This window comes from Mus caroli, unplaced genomic scaffold (assembly GCF_978045245.1).
Source record: "Mus caroli unplaced genomic scaffold, Mus_caroli_1 scaffold_11, whole genome shotgun sequence".
Taxonomy (NCBI): domain Eukaryota; kingdom Metazoa; phylum Chordata; class Mammalia; order Rodentia; family Muridae; genus Mus; species Mus caroli.
Genome location: NW_028227266.1, coordinates 59,174,270 through 59,194,202, shown reverse-complemented (window position 1 = coordinate 59,194,202; position 19,933 = coordinate 59,174,270). Strand labels below are relative to the sequence as shown.

Genomic DNA, 19,933 nt, shown 5'->3' with positions numbered 1-19,933 from the left:
ATTGATAATGATCTCTAAATGCACTGAGATAAACACAGGCACAGTTTTATGCCTTTGTTATTTCTAATCTTCACAAACCTCTGAAAACAGTTTAATGGGATCACCATTTATAGACAAGGAAATTCAAACTCAGAAATCCTGAAGCTTCTTGGGAGAGTGGCAGGTCTGGAGGCTTAGTCAAGGGTTATTTTTTAATGATGCTACCTCTACTGTATGTTATCATGTCTGTCTTTCATGGCCTCCTGGGAGCTGCTTGATATTGCACTGGTCTTCTTATTAATATCCCCACATCCAGCCTCTTTCTCCCAAATTCTTCACAAAGTACATGTGCTAGTAGTTCTCATTCCGGTCCTTGAAGACAGAGGGTGCATGCGCGCTCTCTCCCCCTCCCCCTCCCCCTCCTGTCTCTCTCTCTCTCTTTTTTCCTGGGGGTTGAACCCAGGGCCACAGACATGACAATATGACAGTGTTCTACTTCTGAGCTAAATCCCAAGTTTACAACTGATTCTGTTCATCATCCCTATGGGATGACACCGGACTTTTCAGCTTTGCCCCCACATGGCTATTATGTCTGTCTGTGTTACTGTGTCTCACAGTCTGGACATACTGAAATGAACTTTCCCCACAGTGACACATGCTCAGGCTTCTGTCCTTCCCTTCTTCCTCTTGTCCCTTGTCTGCTCCTGGTAAAAAAACAAAACAAACAAACAAACAAAAAAACAAACAAAAAACTGGGCCTGCTACTCAAGGGTCAGTTCAAAGGCTGCTGTTTTCTGAGGCCCAGCTTCTGCCTCTAAAGGAATTTGCCATTCTTCTGTTTCCATGGCGTAAGCTTGGAATACTCATTCTGTGACAACAAGCACATTATACTTAATGTATATGTTTATCTTCCTTTCTTTCCTCTATCCAGATTGCAAAATCTTTGAGAGCAGGTGTATTTTTAAATTTACTATCTCCAATGTCTAGTATAAGACCTCTGACATAATGCACTCTGTGCAAAATCCTACTGACTACTTCCGTGCCATAGTGAGGTCGTTTGTGTTTGGAAATTACATCCCTGCACTTCTCAGGTTGCCTGCCCAATGGGATTACTGCAGCTATATTTGGAGGACGATAGCTCTACAATTTGGCTTTACAAGCAATAGTCTTGTTATATCATATATATAAATGTCTTGATATACATATATATGTATATATTATACATATGTCTTGATATACATATGTATATCAACTATGTGTATGTGCATGCACATGGGCAAGCTCTTCTGTCTGTCTTTATCGATACAAATGATTTAGTCACCTGTGCCAGAAGACTTAGCACAGACCTTTGTACATAACAGCTTTCAGGCATGGGTCTTTAAAAACCAGAAGCCTTTGAATTGTAAATAAAATAAATTAATATGTGTATACCTATAACTAAAAAAACATGAACCTATTAATAATTCATGTAAGGAAAAGTGGAATGATACTCTCCAACATAAACGTTGTTTGACAAGCTTGTCATTTTTGTGGAAATCAAGCATGCTTTGTTAGAGAAGCAAATTAGTAGGCAGTGGCCTGAATTTGAGGCTAACCTCAGCAGCCTTATCCTGAGCTGGCTTGGCCTTGTGTGACCTGGGTAACAGCTGTTCTGTTTCTTCTTGGCAAGAGTAAGCTGTCTGCAGCCTAGCACCCATGTGTCTCATCTCTGTGAGGTCTAGGGCCGTGGAGGCTCCCTTTGGCCCTGCTTCCCAATGGTGTCTCAGCATCTGCCTGTAGGCTCACTTACATTTTCACTCCTACCCAATGGTGTGCTTTCCAAAAGTGTGCACAAAATAATCACCTTGTAATACCCGACTTTTTTCTATTGAGTTTATGTTTCTAGTCTGTTAATCACATAGGTGAAGAAAACAAACCTCTCTTAGATATGTGATGTGGGGCAAGACCCCTTCCCAGTGGGCTTGCTTAGCCGGCTAATTCTCCACTCTAATGACATTAAAATTAACCTTTGTCTGGTGCTGTGGCCATGAATCTCACCCATAGTAAATGCCACTTTTCCCTTCACCTTCCTTCACCACCTGCTTCTGTCACCTGGCCAGCCTTGTTGGCTCTTATTGTGTGTCCACATCACTCTGTTTGTCCTGTGGCCTGTTTGCCCATATTATACCTATGGTTGGAGCATCCTTTAAGGACTTAATAGATACCCTTGAAAGTTTTCTCAGTTTATTAGTTCAAGATATATGTGTTGAGTTGAGCATTGCTAGATGTTGACTCTGCCGTGGTACAGGCAGCAGGATTGACACTCGAAAAGACCCGTGTTCAGTGAGTACTGTTGCAGTGTGCCGCTGTCAGTGCTGTTACTGTGAGTGTGTACCAACACTTTCCCTCCTTCCTGTACAGCAAATGCTGATGCAGGCTGTCCAGCACAGCAGGAACCATGCTGCCCGCTCCCCCACTTCACTGTCTTGTTCAAAGCACAGTAGATGGAGCTAGTTCTTTTCTTAGTCTATGCTGTTATGAGCTTTTACCTTTTAAGCCTAAGGCTGGTCCACACCTCTACTCATGGGCGTTTTGATTATTACCCATCTTAATCCTTTGATACTGATTATAAGGATGACATATAAAATAATTGTGTGTATTTTCTTAACTGCACATTCACTTTGAATACACAAATGCCATTAGCTAACTTGTTAATGGATAGCCAGATGTGTCACAATTCACTGATACCTATGAAATAAATCTAATAAACCAGTGGGATAATAGTTTGTCAGACTTACTGTCCAACATCATCATTTAAAACTGTTGAGGACGCTTGTAATCAATTAATAGGTTGTGAAAAGCCCATTAGTGAACCCAAGGGTCTTCAGATGTAAAGACATTTGGCCATTAACTTCATGAACTCACTATGTAGAGGATGAAACAAAATTGCCAGCATATAATTGTAATTAGTCTGAGACGGGAAGCACTGGACAGGTGTACCAGTCCCAGCTAACTGTACACAGAGCAGTCAAGGGCAGAGAACAACCCCCCAGTGGCGACACACAGGGCAAGTTGAGCGTGGGCCAGGTTTTGAGCTCTGTGTTTACTTCTATTTGTAGAGCAGAGGTTTTGAGTTGGATCAAGGAGCTTTACTAATTCTCGGCCGTTCAGGTTGGCTCTTACAGGCAGCATGGCCTGCTTCGGAAAGAACAGAAGTGGCCTATCAGTAGAGTATCCAGTCTGGTACTGTGTGTAGCATAATTAGTTTTTATCACTTCTTGTTTCAATTTAGGGGGAAGACATGCTTGATTCTTATTGATTACAACTGAACAATATGCTTAGAGTTTTTGAGGCATCAGACTATTCAGAAAGAGAGTCAGCATTTCTCACTTAACTCTGTAACCAAGAGAGAAACTAGGTTAAAGTTACCTATTTTATAAACATTCTATATTGTATTTTATAAATAATATTTCATCATTCTTATGGAAACATATTAAAATGTATTTTTTTAGCTATATAGCTTTATAAATCAGGAAACTATGTTGTTATAAAAATATCTTAATAGCATATTTAAGATATATAAAATTATTATCTTATTAATATGATGACTAATTTGGACTTGGAGATAAGTTTCTATGAATAGTTTTTTCTATTTCAGCTGTAACCATGATTGGATGTTAATGTTAATCTTTCAGATAATCCAGTAAATTAGTGTAAGGATACATGTGACATGAAGGCAGCAGGGAGTCTGTGAGGAGGAGGGGGAGCAGCAAGCAGCAGGGAGGGATGAGGGGAGGAGAGCAGGAAGAGGCTCAACATCAGGGAAGAGGAACACACCACAACAAGCCTGTTACTTTGAAATTTGATTTTTTTTTAAAGTGTAATTAATGTAGGATGCTCTGGGTTTAACTGGAAACAGAGGGTAATGAGTATAAACTGTAAAGCACTTTCCAAAATGCTGTTCTAGCCTGTTACTTCCTTTGTGTGCCTGAGACGTTACTTAAAAAAAGACTTTTGCAGGTCTCTAGATGCAGGGCTCAGCAGTGCGTTACAAGGCTTGTCTGTCACAGAAACACACTTGGTGGAGATAGACGGAGAAACCCTCTCACTGTACGGCTCAGGGGCGCTGGAATGCCTGGATCGTAACTGGAGTGTTCAAACAGCCGGCATGGTCACCACGGTCTCATTCACATTCATCGAGTTTGATGAAATTGTCCAAGTACTTCCCAAACTGAAGATGAAATTTCCAAATTCTCTGGTAAACACTTTCCTTTGGAAGCATATTTGAATTGTTCTTCATTACAACTTATGTGTTCAGGCCAAAGCCTGCTTCAACTTCATTTTCTGTAGTTTCTTTTGTGTTGATTTTCTGGCACTGGAATTTAAATTAGTTCCATAAATGGCCTTGTGGGTATGTATGAATATTAGAAATTATATCTCTAAAGACAGTCCTTCTTTCAGTAGAAAAGACCAATGGAATTTTATGCATATTATCTACCTCAATTTTATAAAGAAAGCCACACACAGCCCTCGAGCATGTTTTTGGGCATTGAAACCGGTGTGGATGGCATGTGTATATTCATTGTGTGATCTGACGCAGTCCTCTGACAGCACTGACTGTTTACTTCAGTCTGCTGACTCGCCGGCATCCTCCCTGACTGTGGGTATTGCACTAGTTAGTGATAGACATTGGGAAACAGTGCTTTTACAGCAAGTTTCCTCTTGAGCTTTCCCTACAGTGTGTTTCTTTACTTCCCCTTTTAGAGTAGATGATGTTTCTTCTTTGTCATCCTAAAGAAGATAAGTTGTAGTAGAGGCAGGTGTTTAGAAAGAATATTCAAATTTGCGAGTAGACGGCTTGCTTTAGGAGTTCTGTTTTAGTGTTTTGATTCTCTTTGGCCAACTTAAGTAACCAGCACGGTTTTCAGAAGGATGCGGTGTTGACAATACTGGTTCTCAGCATCAGGGTGAGTCCTGTGCTTAGAAGTTTCTGGAATCTTCCTTTATACATTAATGCTAATGTAAAATGTGTAGAATCTGTGATGCTTGAAGGAGTCTGAATTATTAGGTAACATTAAAGAATCCCAGTTGCTGATAGATGAGGATGTCCTTCTCAGAAGGAATCACCTAAGACTTGAGTCTTGGGTAGATGCTGTCAGTGACTGATGGATTGGGTACATTGAAGTTCAATGAGCCTAGAGCAGTCCATTGATTTAATGTGACTGAAGACATATTTCCTAAGCCTAAGGCTTCCAGGGTTCCACAGGAAATGGTCTGTGATGTGTTAAGGTTAGTATTGAAGGTGGTTCAACTTAGAACAAGACCTTGTATGTGGTTTACTATTGCAGCACCTTAAATTCAAGGAGACCAACCTTGTGATGCTGCAGCAGTTCAATGCCCTGGCACAGCTGCGTCGGGTTGACCAGTTGACAATCGATCCTCAGGGAAACCCAGTGGTCAACTTTACACTCTGGAAATACTATGTGCTGTTCAGGCTCAGCCACTTCAGCATGCAGAAAATAAATGGAACAGAGGTAAGAAAAAGCAAAGCGGACTGCAGACTGAGCTCCCACCTGACGGAGCCTCTGACAGCGCCTCTGACAGCACACTTGGTGGGAATACAGATGTGATAGAACTGTTCAGAAACACCATTTCTTACAAAATAAAATCCCAGCATTCACAATATTAAAAAGGAAGAACACACATGGGCAACACATGTGCACTCCCACACATGCTCATACCCCCCAACATGAACATGAACACACACCCATCCTCCTCCAAACACACACGCACACACACACACTTGCACACACATGTCCACATGTATACGATCTGAAGCAGTGAACAGTTCTTTTCCTGGTGAATTGTAGCTACTTTTCCTGCTGTTTGTAAGCATCCAGAGAAGAGAACCCTTGAAAGAAAAATGACACTGTAAAGAGAAAAAAGAAAAATCTCCAACTTCTGCAGGCGAGGCAGCCTTTCATGTTTCACAGAGCTCTTGGGACTGTGGCACAAAAGAGAGGATGGGGAAGCTAAACTAAGTGTCCACTCATAAAGATGGGGTGATAGAAAGTGGAGAGAGAAAGTCCGAGAACACATCTGGACCACTCCACTAACTGTTGACCATGGTGCAGTGGCATGACGTAGAATCACTCAGGACCCGCTGAATAACTGGAAAATTATTTATGGAAAGCGAGTTTTAGATGTTTTTTTTTTTTTCTGAGTTTGTCACAAGCCTAATCCTCCAGCTACTCAAAGACTGTGTTCTCTTTAAATAATGACTTAGGGAAAAAGGGAAACTGTGCTTCTATCACTGTTGAAGCTAAATAATCTTTCAACGGTTGTTACTCTCACTATGGCGCCTCTTGAGGGTCAGAAGACTTCCCTATGATAAGATGGCTGGTAGTCAGCTTTGCTGGTGTAGTATTGTTCACAACTAGGACACCACAGCCATCTCCAGCCTCGACCTACAAAAATCCAGCATGTTCTTGGTAGCACGGAGATCTGTGGGTCCGTGTCAAAAGCAACCATGCTATGCCTCAACCAAAGTAGGCCCAGAACCATAGTATCAGCCTTCTATCAAATTGCCAGGAAAGTCTGGAACCTTGAGATGACCAAAAGTTGCCTCCACAGCTCCCCAGCTAGTTCCCAGGAGTCTGCATTCAGTCTCGTGTGCCCCTCAGTTCTATATCAGACAGAGCTGGTAGCTCCGGTAGGGCCTGGTAATTAGTGGGAGGGTTTTCACACTTGATCTGGACTGGAAAAAAAAAGGTTTGGGGGCTGCAAGTGAAGGAGTCTTCCTCATTAATGGCTTGACTGGTTGTGCTGGTTGGCTATAAATAGTAGATTGCCCAGATGTGGGATTGCATTACTGCATTACAGAACTGCTGCAAAAGACAGAGTATTGTAATTGTACAGGGAATTAATCAGAAGCAATGCAACATTCTAGTTTAACTTTTAGAAAATGTCAGCACCAGGGATATTTGAAATTTTATTAAAATACCTGAAAGATATGCCTTCTCACATAGTCTTGTCATTTTATACCATATATACTACAGTTATATTGCTCTTTCTGTAGTAGAGCAGTATTGCTAGAGGGAGAATTGAATGATGAGCATCAAGAAGATGGAGCAGTGGCCTGCATTGGCCACTAGGTGACTGTGTTGGACCAGACAACTTAGCACTCAGCTAAAGGAAGGCTTGGAGGAGCAGCAGCCTTCACCACGAAGGTCCAAGATAAGGAAGTGGTCTACACTGATGGATGTATACACTTGATGTGACTGAATGATATGTGAACTATGGGTTTTTCCCCTCAGAAACTGCTTCTGTAATGTGTTAGCACAAATACACACACTTGCTTTTTCAACACTGGTGAGGCTGAGACAGGAAGTTGGCTATGAGACCCTGTCTCTTGGTGACAAGAGCAATGGGGCAGTGCAGAGAGGGCTCAGTCTGAAACGTGCCTACTGTGCAAGTATGAGAACCTAGGTAGATCCCCCAAAGCCAGGTAAAAGCTAGGCCAGCAGCACACATCTGGAGCCCTACAGTTGGGTGGGTCAGTGAAAGGTAGGTCCCAGGGGCTCACTGGCCAGCCTGTCTTCCTGCACCTATAAGATCCAGGCTGAATGAGAACCTGCTCCATAGCCAACAGAGGAGATACTCTCGTATTTCTTTTTAAAAATAACCTTTAAAGGACTGGGAAGATGGCTCAGCTGTTTAAATGCTGGCTATGTAAGAAAGAAGATTGGAGTTTGGCTTCCCAGAATGCACATAAATATCCACCTGTGATCTCTTAGAAGGAAGAGATGGGCTCCCTGGAATAAGATGGCCAGTGAGAATGTATGTACTGGTGAACTCTGGGTTTGACCCAGACCCTGCTTCAGAATGTAATGTGGAAGGATTATTGATGAAGTATACAGACATCAGCCTTGGGCCTCCACAGACGTGCACACACACAAACACACACACACACCCATACACAACCATACCACCACACATACCTGTAAACCACTTACACACATGCATGTATACTATACACATACACACATACACATTCATGCATGCTCACACACACACTTGTACCTGCAACACACTTATGCACATGCACAGATACCATACACATACAATACACACACACTTGCCAACATAAATACATGCATGCAGGCAGGCATGTACCGCACACACATATACATATAACCACATACAAACACACACCTACAAGCACACATGCATGCACGTATACCATAACACACACACACACACGAAACCATATGCACACGCACACACACCTGTAAACACTCTTACACACATGCTTGCATATCACAGACATACACACCTGCAAACACACATGTGCATGTACACGTGCACACAAATACAAACACAAAGAAAAACCATCCTTTAAGAACTTAAGGTGCCTCAAGTACAGTCCTCAGGACACCTGAATTCCCAATCAAAGCTATCTCATCGGCCCTAGTCAGCTTCCAGGAGTCACATTTGAGCATCTCCTCTGTAATTAGACTCAAAGGAAAATGAAGTTGCTGTGGAGACTTCCACAGCCTACAGAAATGTACTTTTTTGCACTAAAAGAAAATGCCTAATTGAGACATTTCTTTGAAATTGTATTTGCTATATCTAGCTTAGAAGCAATGCCATCTTGATCCTTCTCTGCTCTTTCTTCTCAGGTGACTCAAAATGACATGATAATGGCTGAAAGGCTCTTTGGAATCTTAGCACATGTAGCATCCTCCGAGCTGCCTCAGTACCGCATGATTTCAATTCTGGGTGATGCCAGGTAACTCTGAATTTTTTATAGATTACCTTCGCACTAGAATTAGCTCTTAACTGTGCCACTTCTGTAACCAGCAGAAAACGTACCCCAGGCTAATCTTGTGGCTGGCCCTGTTCAGACTTAGAAGGAATAAGTGTGACTAAGACAAAGTCAGTGTTCTCCTGTGGTTGTAGTCTAACAGCTAGAGATGCGCATAAACCACTAAATCCAGCCTGTCAGGGGCAGCAGGAAGGGTAGAGGGAGACACTAGTTGCATTTGAGAACACTGGAAAAGGCTTTCTGTTTATTTATTTGGGAATGAGTAGAGGGTTTTTAGGTTTAGAATATGAGAAAAGAGCCATCTTGCCAGCCCTAGCCATGCCTTTTGACTTAGCTGTTTCACTGAGCAGAATTTCTTCCTAGAAATGATTTCACATGAACATAAATATGTGTTGAGGATTTCTCTCACGGCCTGGATTTATAACAAGTAGTGAGACTAGTGGAACAAGACCAGCTACTTGTAGCTGTAAAATTGAATAGCAGTTCCTATGTGAAACAGTGGGTCTGTCCTTTTGTTTATTGTTGATTTGATTCAACAGAGTCACTTAGGAAGATCAACCCTCAGTTGAAGAGTGGCCTGTATCAGATGAGCCTGTGGCCATGTCTGTGAGAGATTATCTTGATTGATGGTTGATGTGGGAGGGCCCCACCCACTCGTAAGTGGCGCCATGTTTAGGTCGGTGGGCCTGGGCTATGTAAGAAAGCTAGCTGAGCTAGAGAATAAGCCAGCTAGCAGTGTTCTTCCATGTTCCTGGTTCTAGGTTCCTATCTTGAATTTGTAAGCAAATTTCCACAGCTTGTGACCTAAATGGGTAAGCCAGTTAAACCCTTTCCTCCCTGAAGTGGCTTCCAGCCAGTTTCTGTCACAGCAAAGAAATGTCACTAGGGCATGTTATGATGTTCCAGAGAGAAAGTACCAGAACAGTTGTGTGGCAGGCCCCAGTTTGTGAGGGTAGGGTATACAGTTCAAAAATATCCTGGAGTTTTAAATATTTGTTTTGGGTTTTGGTTTGTTTTGGGGGTGGTTACCTAAAAATGTCAAATAAGAAAAAGGGCCAATACTGGGCGGAAGTATACAGATCTTTTAAATTGCATATGTGTGTGCTGCCTGGTTTCTCTTCAGTTCTTGTCCTGTGAGTATTGTTCTTTTTTTTTTTTAATTTTTCTCAGTTTTGAGAAGTACATTGAAAGTACTTTCTTCCTGAGTTCTAGGTTAGAAGCACTGCAGGCTGCAGCATCTTCATGCTGCGTGTTCTGCTTTAAACGTGTTTCAGCACTGTTGAACTGAGGAAGGAACTCAAGCCGAGATACAGTGGGAGTGCACTTCACAGCAAGAGCTCTGTATGCCAGACCCACTGGGGTCTGACCAAAAGCACTGAGTGGAAACACCGTGTGTGTCTTTTCTGTATCTAATAAAAGATGAGGAAGAAAGTCATGAAAGAGGTGTCCCCGAGAGAACCTAGAAAAATCCCCGAGTTAAAGCAAAAGCAAGTGGAAGGACTCAGAAAAGCAGCTGAAAATTAAAAAACAAAGAAACAAATAAAACCAGGAAGAGGTTGATGAGAAAGCCATACTGACTCCCCAGGGCAGGCCTGCTCAACTTCAGCATGCTGGAAGTAGTCAGAGTGTACCAATACGAACGGAGGTACTGCATCAGGCCAACTAGGTCAGTATTAGAGGCTAGACCAGAGTGCCCGTCTTCATGGTGTCCAGCCCCTCCTAAAAAAAGGTATTATTGTCTCTGGCGCCTGGCCATCTCATAAGTATTAGAAGACTCTTCATACCTGGAGTTCCAAAGGGGTGTGCGTGTGTGTGTGTGTGTGTGTGTGTGTGTGTGTGTGTCTGTGTCTGTGTCTGTGTCTGTGTCTGCGAGTATGTGTTTTCTTCAATATTATTATTGTTTTTTAAAAGGTATGTTTTTATTATATGTGTATGACTGTTTCTGCCTGCATGTATGTCTGTGCACCACAGTGCTAGGCAATGGGATTCTAAGCAGGCAGCTCTGTTATACTCCAGGACCCCCTGGTGTTGCCCTTTGGATTGCAAGATGCCTGTAGCCTCCTCTTAGCCCTGCCAGCACCCATGGGAACTCTCACTGCTCTCAGTTCGCTCTTACTAAAGTTAACTCCACACTTGATTTGATGTTCTAGCTAGGAACATAACACAGGGAAATAAAAGAACTAAGAGAGATCTGTGTATATGGTTACTCCAGCAAACTAACGCGCTTTATATAAAGCTATACAGACTGTGTAGAGGTGGCCAACACCTCTTTGATTGCTTACGCTTTGATTCAGTTTTTGAATTAATTCACATTAAGGTAGAGTTCGTTTAGCTTTGTTAGAAATGTTTGAGATGTGTTAGTGTTGATGATTGACAGTCACACATCAAGAGAATGTAGGCGGGGCTAACACTGTCACAAGCCTTCAGTTCTAGTTGCCAGGAGGCAGAGACCAGAGGATTGAGAGTTTGAGGCCAGCCTGGGCTACAGTAGTGAGACTGTGCATCAGACACCTTAAGTAGTGGAAACACTGGGGCACTAAGCTGAGCTCAAACAGCGACTATTCAAACTCAGAAACCTGGACTTCAACAAAGGCTTCACTGCCTCTGAAGTCAGCAAAAGTTGCACGTGACCTTTATATTCTGATAAATAACTCTGAGTCCCTTTACTATATTCTGCAGGAAAAAGCAATTCCGATATCTACTGGAAAGCAAAGGTAAAAAGCCTGGCATCATCTGTGAGGAGACCAGTGACAGCAAGAGGTTCTTGGGGGAAAACACGAACCGCGCTACCCTGAATTACACCACCCGAGAATTCTACCACGAGAAGCTGGAAGTACGTGAATCTGTGGGTCTGTTGCTTCCTGTAGTACACACACACACACACATACACACACACACACACACACACACACACACACACACACACACACACACGGGTCTGGAGGTCTTGTATTTCGTCCTCCTTACACACAACCCCGAGAACACCAGCAGGGAACAGGAGGCCATCAAGCTTAAGAGGAAGGCTCTGGATTCAGTGTTTCCATCTCAGCACAAAAGCATCTTCAAAGGAAAGCTGTGCCAAAAATCTGGCCCAAAATAGGCCGCACAGGCCTGATCTGTCTAAATTAAGAAAAAGGGAGAGATGCGTCCATGGGTGTTTGTGCAGCTGGTCCCCGAGCAGCAGAGAGCTCAGCAGAGTCTCCACTCCAGAGCTCTTGGCTCGGCCTGTGGTGTGCTAGCCTATGCATTTCATTCTTCACCATGAACTTCCTAATGTCACTGTATGGCTGCTTCGATCCCAGCAGAGCTTCATAGGCAGGGGACCAAGCGTGGGCTTCTTCTGTGAGGTTCACTGAGGGGATACAGCATTGCTGTGCCCAGAGCCACAGGGCAGAAAGTGCGCAGTGCCTGCCCTTCTGGCACTCACCAGATAGCTGAAGAAGTGCTGTGCACCAGAAGAGCAAGAGAGTGCCGCGCTGCAGCAGATCCGTGCAGTGACAGAAGACAAAAGGGCAAGAAAGAGCAGGGACAGTTATTGTGGCATCTGACAACATGTCCAGTGCCTGTATATGAGAGCTACGTAAATCACTGTAGCTCTTCAGACAAGTTAGATATAATTGTAAACAGAGGGAGGGAAGAAGGGAGGGAGAGAGAGAGGGGCGGAAGGACTGAAGAGGAGAGAGATGGAGATAGAGATTGTTTCACAGATGTATATATATATAAATTAGAAGTAAAACCACAGGCAGGTGGCATTCATGTGTTTTATCTGGCAGCTCCAAGCTCTGTATTGAGAAGTGGCTGTAAGGCTGTTGTGCCTAATAGCAGCTGTGGTGGTGCCCTAGGAAATGCAGTGGGGAGTGCTCTGCACTTCCTCTAATCAGAACGTAGTTGGATTTTCTGGGTTTTCCCTTCCCCTTCACCCTGCTCTCAATCTGAAGCATCTTTGGAGGCCATAGAAGCCTGTGGGTTACAGCTTGAAAACTGTTTACGACCCATCTCTCAACGTTTCTGCAGCATCCTAAAGGGTGCTTAGCTTCTGCTTTATGTTAGTGTGGGAGGTCTGGGGTGCTCAGTGGAGCACTTGACGAGTGCACAGGGCTGAGGGTTCATTCCAGGCATCACTCAGGCACATGTGCAGTCAGTGTTTCTATAGTTGAACAGAGTCAAATGTAAAACCATTCAGAGCTTAGAGGAAGCTGTCAGATAAGATGAGGAGACCAAGCCACCTGTGAGGCCAAGAGTGCAGTGCCACTAATAAGGGATTCCCAGTTGTGCCAGAAGAGGAAAGTGAGAGCTGAAAGGATTATGGGCCCTTGTCCTGAGGAGAGTTGGTCCTGTGAGTCAAATAATAATAATAATAATAATATATGTAATATATGTGTGTATATGTGCATGTGTGTATGTATGTATATGTTTATATGTGTATATATGTATATATATATGTACACACATACATACACATACTTAAGAAGTCTAATATAGAAATTCTCATGGAAGAATTTTAGAAAATATAAAATTGCTGCATTCAAACAGGGACAATTTCATGGGGGAAGATACCAAGTCAGTGTCCTCGAGAACTAGGTCCTTATGAGTGTTAACTTCGATTTTGTAAGGAATGTTTAAAAAGTAAACTCTTGTTTTAAGGTAGACAACACAGCATTGACTCTAAAATCTACCAAATTGCTAGAAAAAGAAGAAGCAGACCAGATACTTAGACATAGTGACACCAAAGTCCTTTAAAACACCAGGCTGGAGCCAGAGAGGCCGCTCAGGAGTGAAGAGCACGTGCTGCCCTTGCAGGGGACTGGAGTTCATTCCGAGCTACACACTTTTAGGTCCAGCTTCATAAGATCTGGTGCCCTCCTCTGGTGTCTGTGGGCAATGCATTCACATACACACACACACACACACACACACACACACTTAAAAATAAAAGTGAAATAAAATATCAGGCAGAATACAGAAGAACATTAAATGAGTTACACTCCTTACAGCCAGTGTAAAAATAAATTTAAAATAGGATATCATTTACTGTAATGATAAAAAAATAAACTGATAAATGTGAGAACAGATAAGAAAATATTTCTAGGCTGGAACTGGGAGACACCTCAGGCAGCAAAGTGCTCACCTCACAAGCAGGAGGCTTGAGCTTGGATTCCCAAACCAATGTGCAAAGCCTGGTGTGGCGGTGTGTGGCGGCGATGTGCACTGTGATCCCAGCACCGAGGAGACAGGAACAGGGAGTTTCCCGGAGCTTATTGGCCAGCTAGTCTCACTGAATCAGTGAGCTCCAAATTCAGTAAGAGACCTTGCCTCACACAATAAGGTGGAGCACTTTCCACAGAGGAAACCACGTGGCACTGACCTTTTGGTTCAACATGCATGCAAACACTCAAATGAGTGCCCTTAAACGGGAAACTGAATGTTTGTTGCAGGTCACTGAAGAAGAACTGGAAAAAAGTTTATATTCATAGCAAAAGCATTCTCTGCTATTTTTTAAAGCTTTATTTATTTAATGTATATCTGCATGTACATCCGCATACCAGAAGGAGTCATCAGATTTCATTATGTGATGGTTCTGAGCCATCATGTGCTTGCTGGGAATTGAACTCAGGATCTCTAGAAGGGCAGCCAGTGCTCTTAACCTCTGAGCCATCTCTCCAGCCCACATTCTCTGCTATTAAATGTTAAATCTTCATAAGGCAGTTCTAGTTGAAGTTTGTGCTGTTATTTAATCCTAAGCGTTATTGGATAGCACTAGAACCGTAAGTACACAAGAGTAAAAGGTGCTTTGCCAGATACCAAGTAACTGTGATAAGGGCATGTGTGCTCCCTCCTTAGGTGTCTGTTGCTGTGCTAAAACACTGGGCCAAAAGCAACATGGAGAGGAGGGGGTTTATGTCATCTTACAGATGTAGTTCCTCATCCAGGGACATTAGGGCAGGAACTCAAGGGAGGAAACTGGAGTCAGGAAATGAACAGAAGCCATGGAGGTGTGCTCCCTATTGGCTTGCTCCCAATGGCTTGCTCAGCCTACTTTCTTATGCCACTCAGGACACCCAGCCCAGGGGTGGCACAGCCCACAATGAACTGGGCCCTCCCACTGCAACCATTAGTCAGGAAAATGACCTACAGACTTGCCTCCAGACCAGGCTAATGGACCCGTCTTCTCAGTTGAGTTTCTTATTCCCAGATATCTCTGGCTGTGTTAGGTTGACAAGAACCTCTTAAGCAGAGTAATATTGCAGGTAAAGCAAGGCAGGAATAGACAGACTCCGGACAACAGAACCAGAGCCACACTGTGCATGCTTGGGAGACTTAGGCAGACAGCAGCCGTTACCAACTGGTGGGGGCAGTCTATCTCATAGATACTGTGGAGAGAAACATACTAAACCCACCCCCATGGTACAACAAAAATTAACTCCAGATCAAGCATAAAGTTAAAACTCTGAAGTTCTTTTGTTGCTGTTGTTTTGAAGGAGACCTCACTGCCTTGGTAAGGTAGAGGTAACTTCTGAACTTCTAAGTGCCCAGCTATACAGGAAGATTGCTTTATAAGTTTGACAGTCAAGGTAATTTGTAATAAAAATAGCCTCAGCGAAATCAAACAAACAGTCTGGATTAAAGTGGCTTAATCGATAAAAACACAATGAAGAAGTAACTTGAGGAGATGTGGGCTTCTATTCTGAGACAGCTCAAAGGCAAAGGAAGAAATCTGAAGCCACATGACGCTTTGGGACAAGCACCAAGCTAGTTGTCAGGAGACTTGGCCCTGAGCCCTGATCACCACTTATTACCTGGGAGACCTTGCCCAAGTCCCTTAATCACTGTCTCCTGACTCACAGCCCAGCATTCCTGCTCCTACACCCAGCGCCCACATCTTGAAAATCACTTAGAGCAGTGCAGCCAGAGGACTCAGCCTCTCTCCTGTGCACGAGAGGCTGGGGAAAGTAATGGAGGTGAGCTGCTCACAAATCTGGCTAAACAGTCCCTTTCATTACATGTCGTGTTGTTCGAGGCTCTCCCATCCATCCATTCTCGTGCCTCATCTAAAAGAGATTCAAGGCACTTTAAATAATCCAGAAGAAAACTGGAAGCTCGGGAATTGTCCAGGGCCATAGAGTGAGTTTCTGACAGCCCCCCGGAGCACTGCAACCTCCTGGGTGCCCTGCCCAGCTTCTCCCGCTGTTTCTTGTGCTTCCTGAAGATTACCATCTTCAGGCCTACAACAGGGACTGTCCTCTCTAGACATTGGTTGATTACTGACTAACCATGTCATTCAACAATGATATCAGTGCCATTAATTAGATTCATCATAGAAATGTGTTTTGACTTTGAGGGTTTGGTTTTTTATGGTTTTTTGTTTGTTTGTTTTTTGTTTGTTTGTTTGTTTGTTTGTTTGTTTTTGGTTTTTCAAGACAGGGTTTCTCTGTGTAGCCCTGGCTGTCCTAGAACTCACGCTGTAGACTAGGCTGGCCTCGAACTCAGAAATCCACCTGCCTCTGCCTCCTGAGTGCTGGGATTAAAGGCATGTGTCACCACTGCCCGGCTGAGTTTGAGGTTTAAATAGATCTTTTTCTCAAGTTTCTTATCAGTACCTAGCCTTCCTACCCTGATCAACACAAGTTACCTAGGATATGGCTCTCATTATCACATGTATTGCACCAAAGTTTCCCTCTAATAACATGAGTAGACAAGAGAGAGAGAGAGAGAGTATTGAGAGAGTTGGGAATCAGACCCAGGGTCTTAAAGCATACTAAACTAAAAACCTCTACCACTGAGCTAAACCCCCAACCCCAAAAGAATAGCTTTATTAGAACCCTTGATGAAACTGGAGCTGAATACCCAAATGTCTTCTGGCTCTGAACTCGCCATGCTGTGTTTAGAAAACAAACAGCTTTCCCACCTTCAGACTGCCCGATCCAGAAGCTAAGTAAGAACGCTGTTCTTTCTGTCGCGACGGCCTGCTGTGGGTCCAAGGCTTGCGACATTTCTTCTTCCTCTTTGCCACTTTTCTCAAACTTTGCCCAAATAGTCTCCACTATAGTGTGATGTTTTGTAGTTCTCTCTACAAGGAGTAAACTCGAGGTATGAGTGAGTATAAAGGATTGTGCAGATGGTAGCTAACCCCAGACTAATTAGAATGTTCATCATCAACAAACACCCCAACATGTTCACCTCTGCAAAGCCCTGGGCTCAGTGGAAGCAGAAGGCTGGAAAGCAGTGAGGCCGTACTTGCTGCCCGCTGAGGCAGAGCCCTCTCTCAAGAGATTCTGGGAAAGAATTCCCACCCTGAAGGACCGGGACCAGGATCTGCAGAATGAATCTTTTAAGCCCCTCCAGTTCTGTTAATTGTTGTTTTGGCTGTTGAATTAGTTTTGGTTTAATGTAAATATTTCTTTTCTTGATAGGAAATAAAGGACAAGAAGAAGTTCTGCAGGTTGTATGTAGAAGACCTGGTGAAGGAAGCCACAGCCATCAACATGAAAAACGAGGCTCTGCAGAAGCTGTGGCCACAGATGTTCATCGAGCTTGTGAGAGACGCTGTCATAGAGATCCGCAGCAAGGATTCCTACATGAAACTCTGCCTGCAGCAGATCACTGACCAGAAATAGGGATGGCTCCTACTTCAGACTTGGGCAATTGGAGCTTTTTCGAAGTTTGGTAAGATGCAGGTTAGACATGATGAGACACCACCACTACCGCACAGTCTAGAAAGAGTGGCATCAAAGCCTCGCCCCCCTACACTGTGGAGAAAGGAGGGAGGCAGGAGAGAGGGGGACTCTTTCCTGTGCATGCTGACCACACAACCTTGGGAAACCAAGCAGCGATTAGAGGAGGCCTGGCTGCTAGGTCAGAAGTGCTTCTTCGGCTCCCGCTCTGACTGGTGCGCCTGCCCCAGTCCCAAGCTCGCTGTGTGCTGATGGGCTAGCATGAGATGCCTCCACCAACCTCCAGCTGAGACTTTCCTCTTTTTTTGCCTTTTTATTTTATGTCATGATTTTAAAGCCAAGCATACGTCTTTTTTTATGAGTGAAGAATAAATACATTAGTTAAAAAACAGTCCAGTTTGTTGTAGGGTTGTGTTCTTTTCCTGTTGGTGCGGTTCCTGTTGTTCTCCTATGTCCCTGTTGGTGCGATCCCTGTTGTCCTCCTATGTCCCTGATAGAGGCTTTGCAGGTACCTCAGTGCACCACAGGGAGTCAGTGCGGGCTGAAACTGTGAAGGCAGTGAGCACAGGAAGGAGTGCTTGGTCTTAAGGACTCTGGAGAGAATGTCAGATGCAGGCATGTATATAATGTGCGTCTTTGAAAGGTGTTTCCCCCTGTCATTGACTATTGTGGGTCTTCATTAATAGGCACACATGTGCACTCATCCTTCAGAAATATTAAGGATAGAAAACTCTAGTTTTTTTAAGTTCAATTTGAAAATCAAACAGGGAAATAAGACAATGAGAGGTTTTGGCTGATCCATTCAGATCAGAGTGGATGATACAACCTCGGGAAGCCAATCTTACAGGTAAATCAGTGAACTCTGTCTAATGTGCTCAGACTCTGCCTACAAGCTACTGTTGTCAGTAAGAACACCGGATGTGGGCGAACAAGAAGAGGAGATGTAAGACCATAAAGCCAGGCAGAGAGGCCCAGGAGGAAGCTGAGCGCTGCTATGGCATTACTAAGAAAGATCCACCTCCCTGTCAGCCTCTCAGACCCAGGTTCCAGCTTCATAGGTTACTATGGTGTTTCTGAACATAGAGGTTTACATCTCGATGCTGGGTTAGCGTTTCAGCACCTGGGTTTCTGCCTGGCTCTCTTGGGACCCACCTGAACCTTATTTTCTTCATTGTGTTACAGACCCATTAAGGGAAAGTCATTTCCCTCTGGTCAGGAGAATGGGATCTACTCCTGACCCGGATGGAGACGTGAGACTCCAGCCGAGCTGGTCAGTAACCTAGCTAAGTGACCACCAGACAGGAAGATGGAGTCACCTTAAGACATGCTAAACAGATAGGAGGAATAATTATTCCTTTGATGAGAATTCCTCAAAAAGGTGATACATTCCCTCGTCTTCCATCTCTTCTAAACATAGTCTCTTAGACCTCGGGCTTTCTCTCTCATATCCTTCGGACTCTACCCTCCAAGCTCATCTTGATTACTGGAGTTCTGAGGTGAGAAGAATTACCTCAGGATGAAAAGACCTCCAAGTGACTAGAGCACTCTGTCAGGAGTGAGTGGAGATCCAGGGAACAAACTTCTCTTTCTACTTGGAATTTCCCAGGACCATCAGGCGAGGAGAATAAATGCCAACACTCCCAACCCCCACCCCAGCCCCAGTATAGGTTCCTGTGTGCCAAAGGATCACTTCTTTCATTGTGCAATCTCAAGCAGAAGTTGAGCCCATGGTCGCCCCAAAGTAAGAACACCCAGTGTCCACTCAGTAGGGAGATACTGCATTGTTTTAGCTAGGGTTTCATTGCTGTGTAGAGACACTGTGACCATGGCAACTCTTATAAAGAAAAACATTTAATCGGGTCTGGCTTACAGTTTCAGAAGTTTCGTCCATTATTGTCATGGTGGGAAACATGGCATGCAGGCAGATATGGTGCTGGAGAAGGAGCTGAGAGTTCTACATCTTGATCTGAAGGTAGCAGGAGACTATGTGCCACACTGGGTGAAGCTTGAACATAGGAGATCTCAAAGCCCACCCCTGGAGTGTCACTTCCTCTAACAAGGCCATACCTCCTAGCAGTGCCCTTCCCTTTGGGCCAAGCATTCACACACAGGAGTCTGTGGAGATCATTCCTATTCAGACCACCACATGCGCCCATCCGTGTTCAGCTCCAGCAGTCAGACCCACACACTTGGAGTGTGATCTAAAGTTACTCAACTACCACTGAGCCAAGGATAGAGCTGCTATCAGCTCTGCACTCATGGCACTTCACTCCACTGAATGCCTGGTATGTGGACCAACACAAGCCTGCCAAGTTTTTGATCAAGCCAGCCACTACTCTGAGATGCATATTCTCCTTGGTGAATGATAATGACCATGACAACCAAGATTCTTTGAGCAGTGTCTTAGATTGCTCAGGGCTCATTACAGGTGCCCTCGTATTTAAACTAACAATCTAATATATGTATTCTAGTCACA

At 43.9% G+C, this 19,933-nt stretch overlaps 1 protein-coding gene across 3 annotated transcripts in view; it reads left to right on the top strand.

Annotated features, from left to right (window-relative positions):
- The window catches only part of Lrrc49 (leucine rich repeat containing 49), a 93,983-nt gene extending 76,135 nt beyond the window's left edge, over nucleotides 1–17,848 (top strand). For all 3 annotated transcript variants that reach the window (XM_021171703.3, XM_021171704.3, XM_085844688.1), the window contains 5 exons: nucleotides 3,979–4,216; nucleotides 5,307–5,492; nucleotides 8,640–8,749; nucleotides 11,465–11,618; nucleotides 17,197–17,848. In XM_021171703.3, the coding sequence (XP_021027362.1) occupies nucleotides 3,979–4,216; nucleotides 5,307–5,492; nucleotides 8,640–8,749; nucleotides 11,465–11,618; nucleotides 17,197–17,400 (892 nt within the window). In that variant the 3' untranslated portion in view covers nucleotides 17,401–17,848. The remainder of the gene's footprint in view (nucleotides 1–3,978; nucleotides 4,217–5,306; nucleotides 5,493–8,639; nucleotides 8,750–11,464; nucleotides 11,619–17,196) is intronic.
- Nucleotides 17,849–19,933: the final 2,085 nt, after the last annotated feature.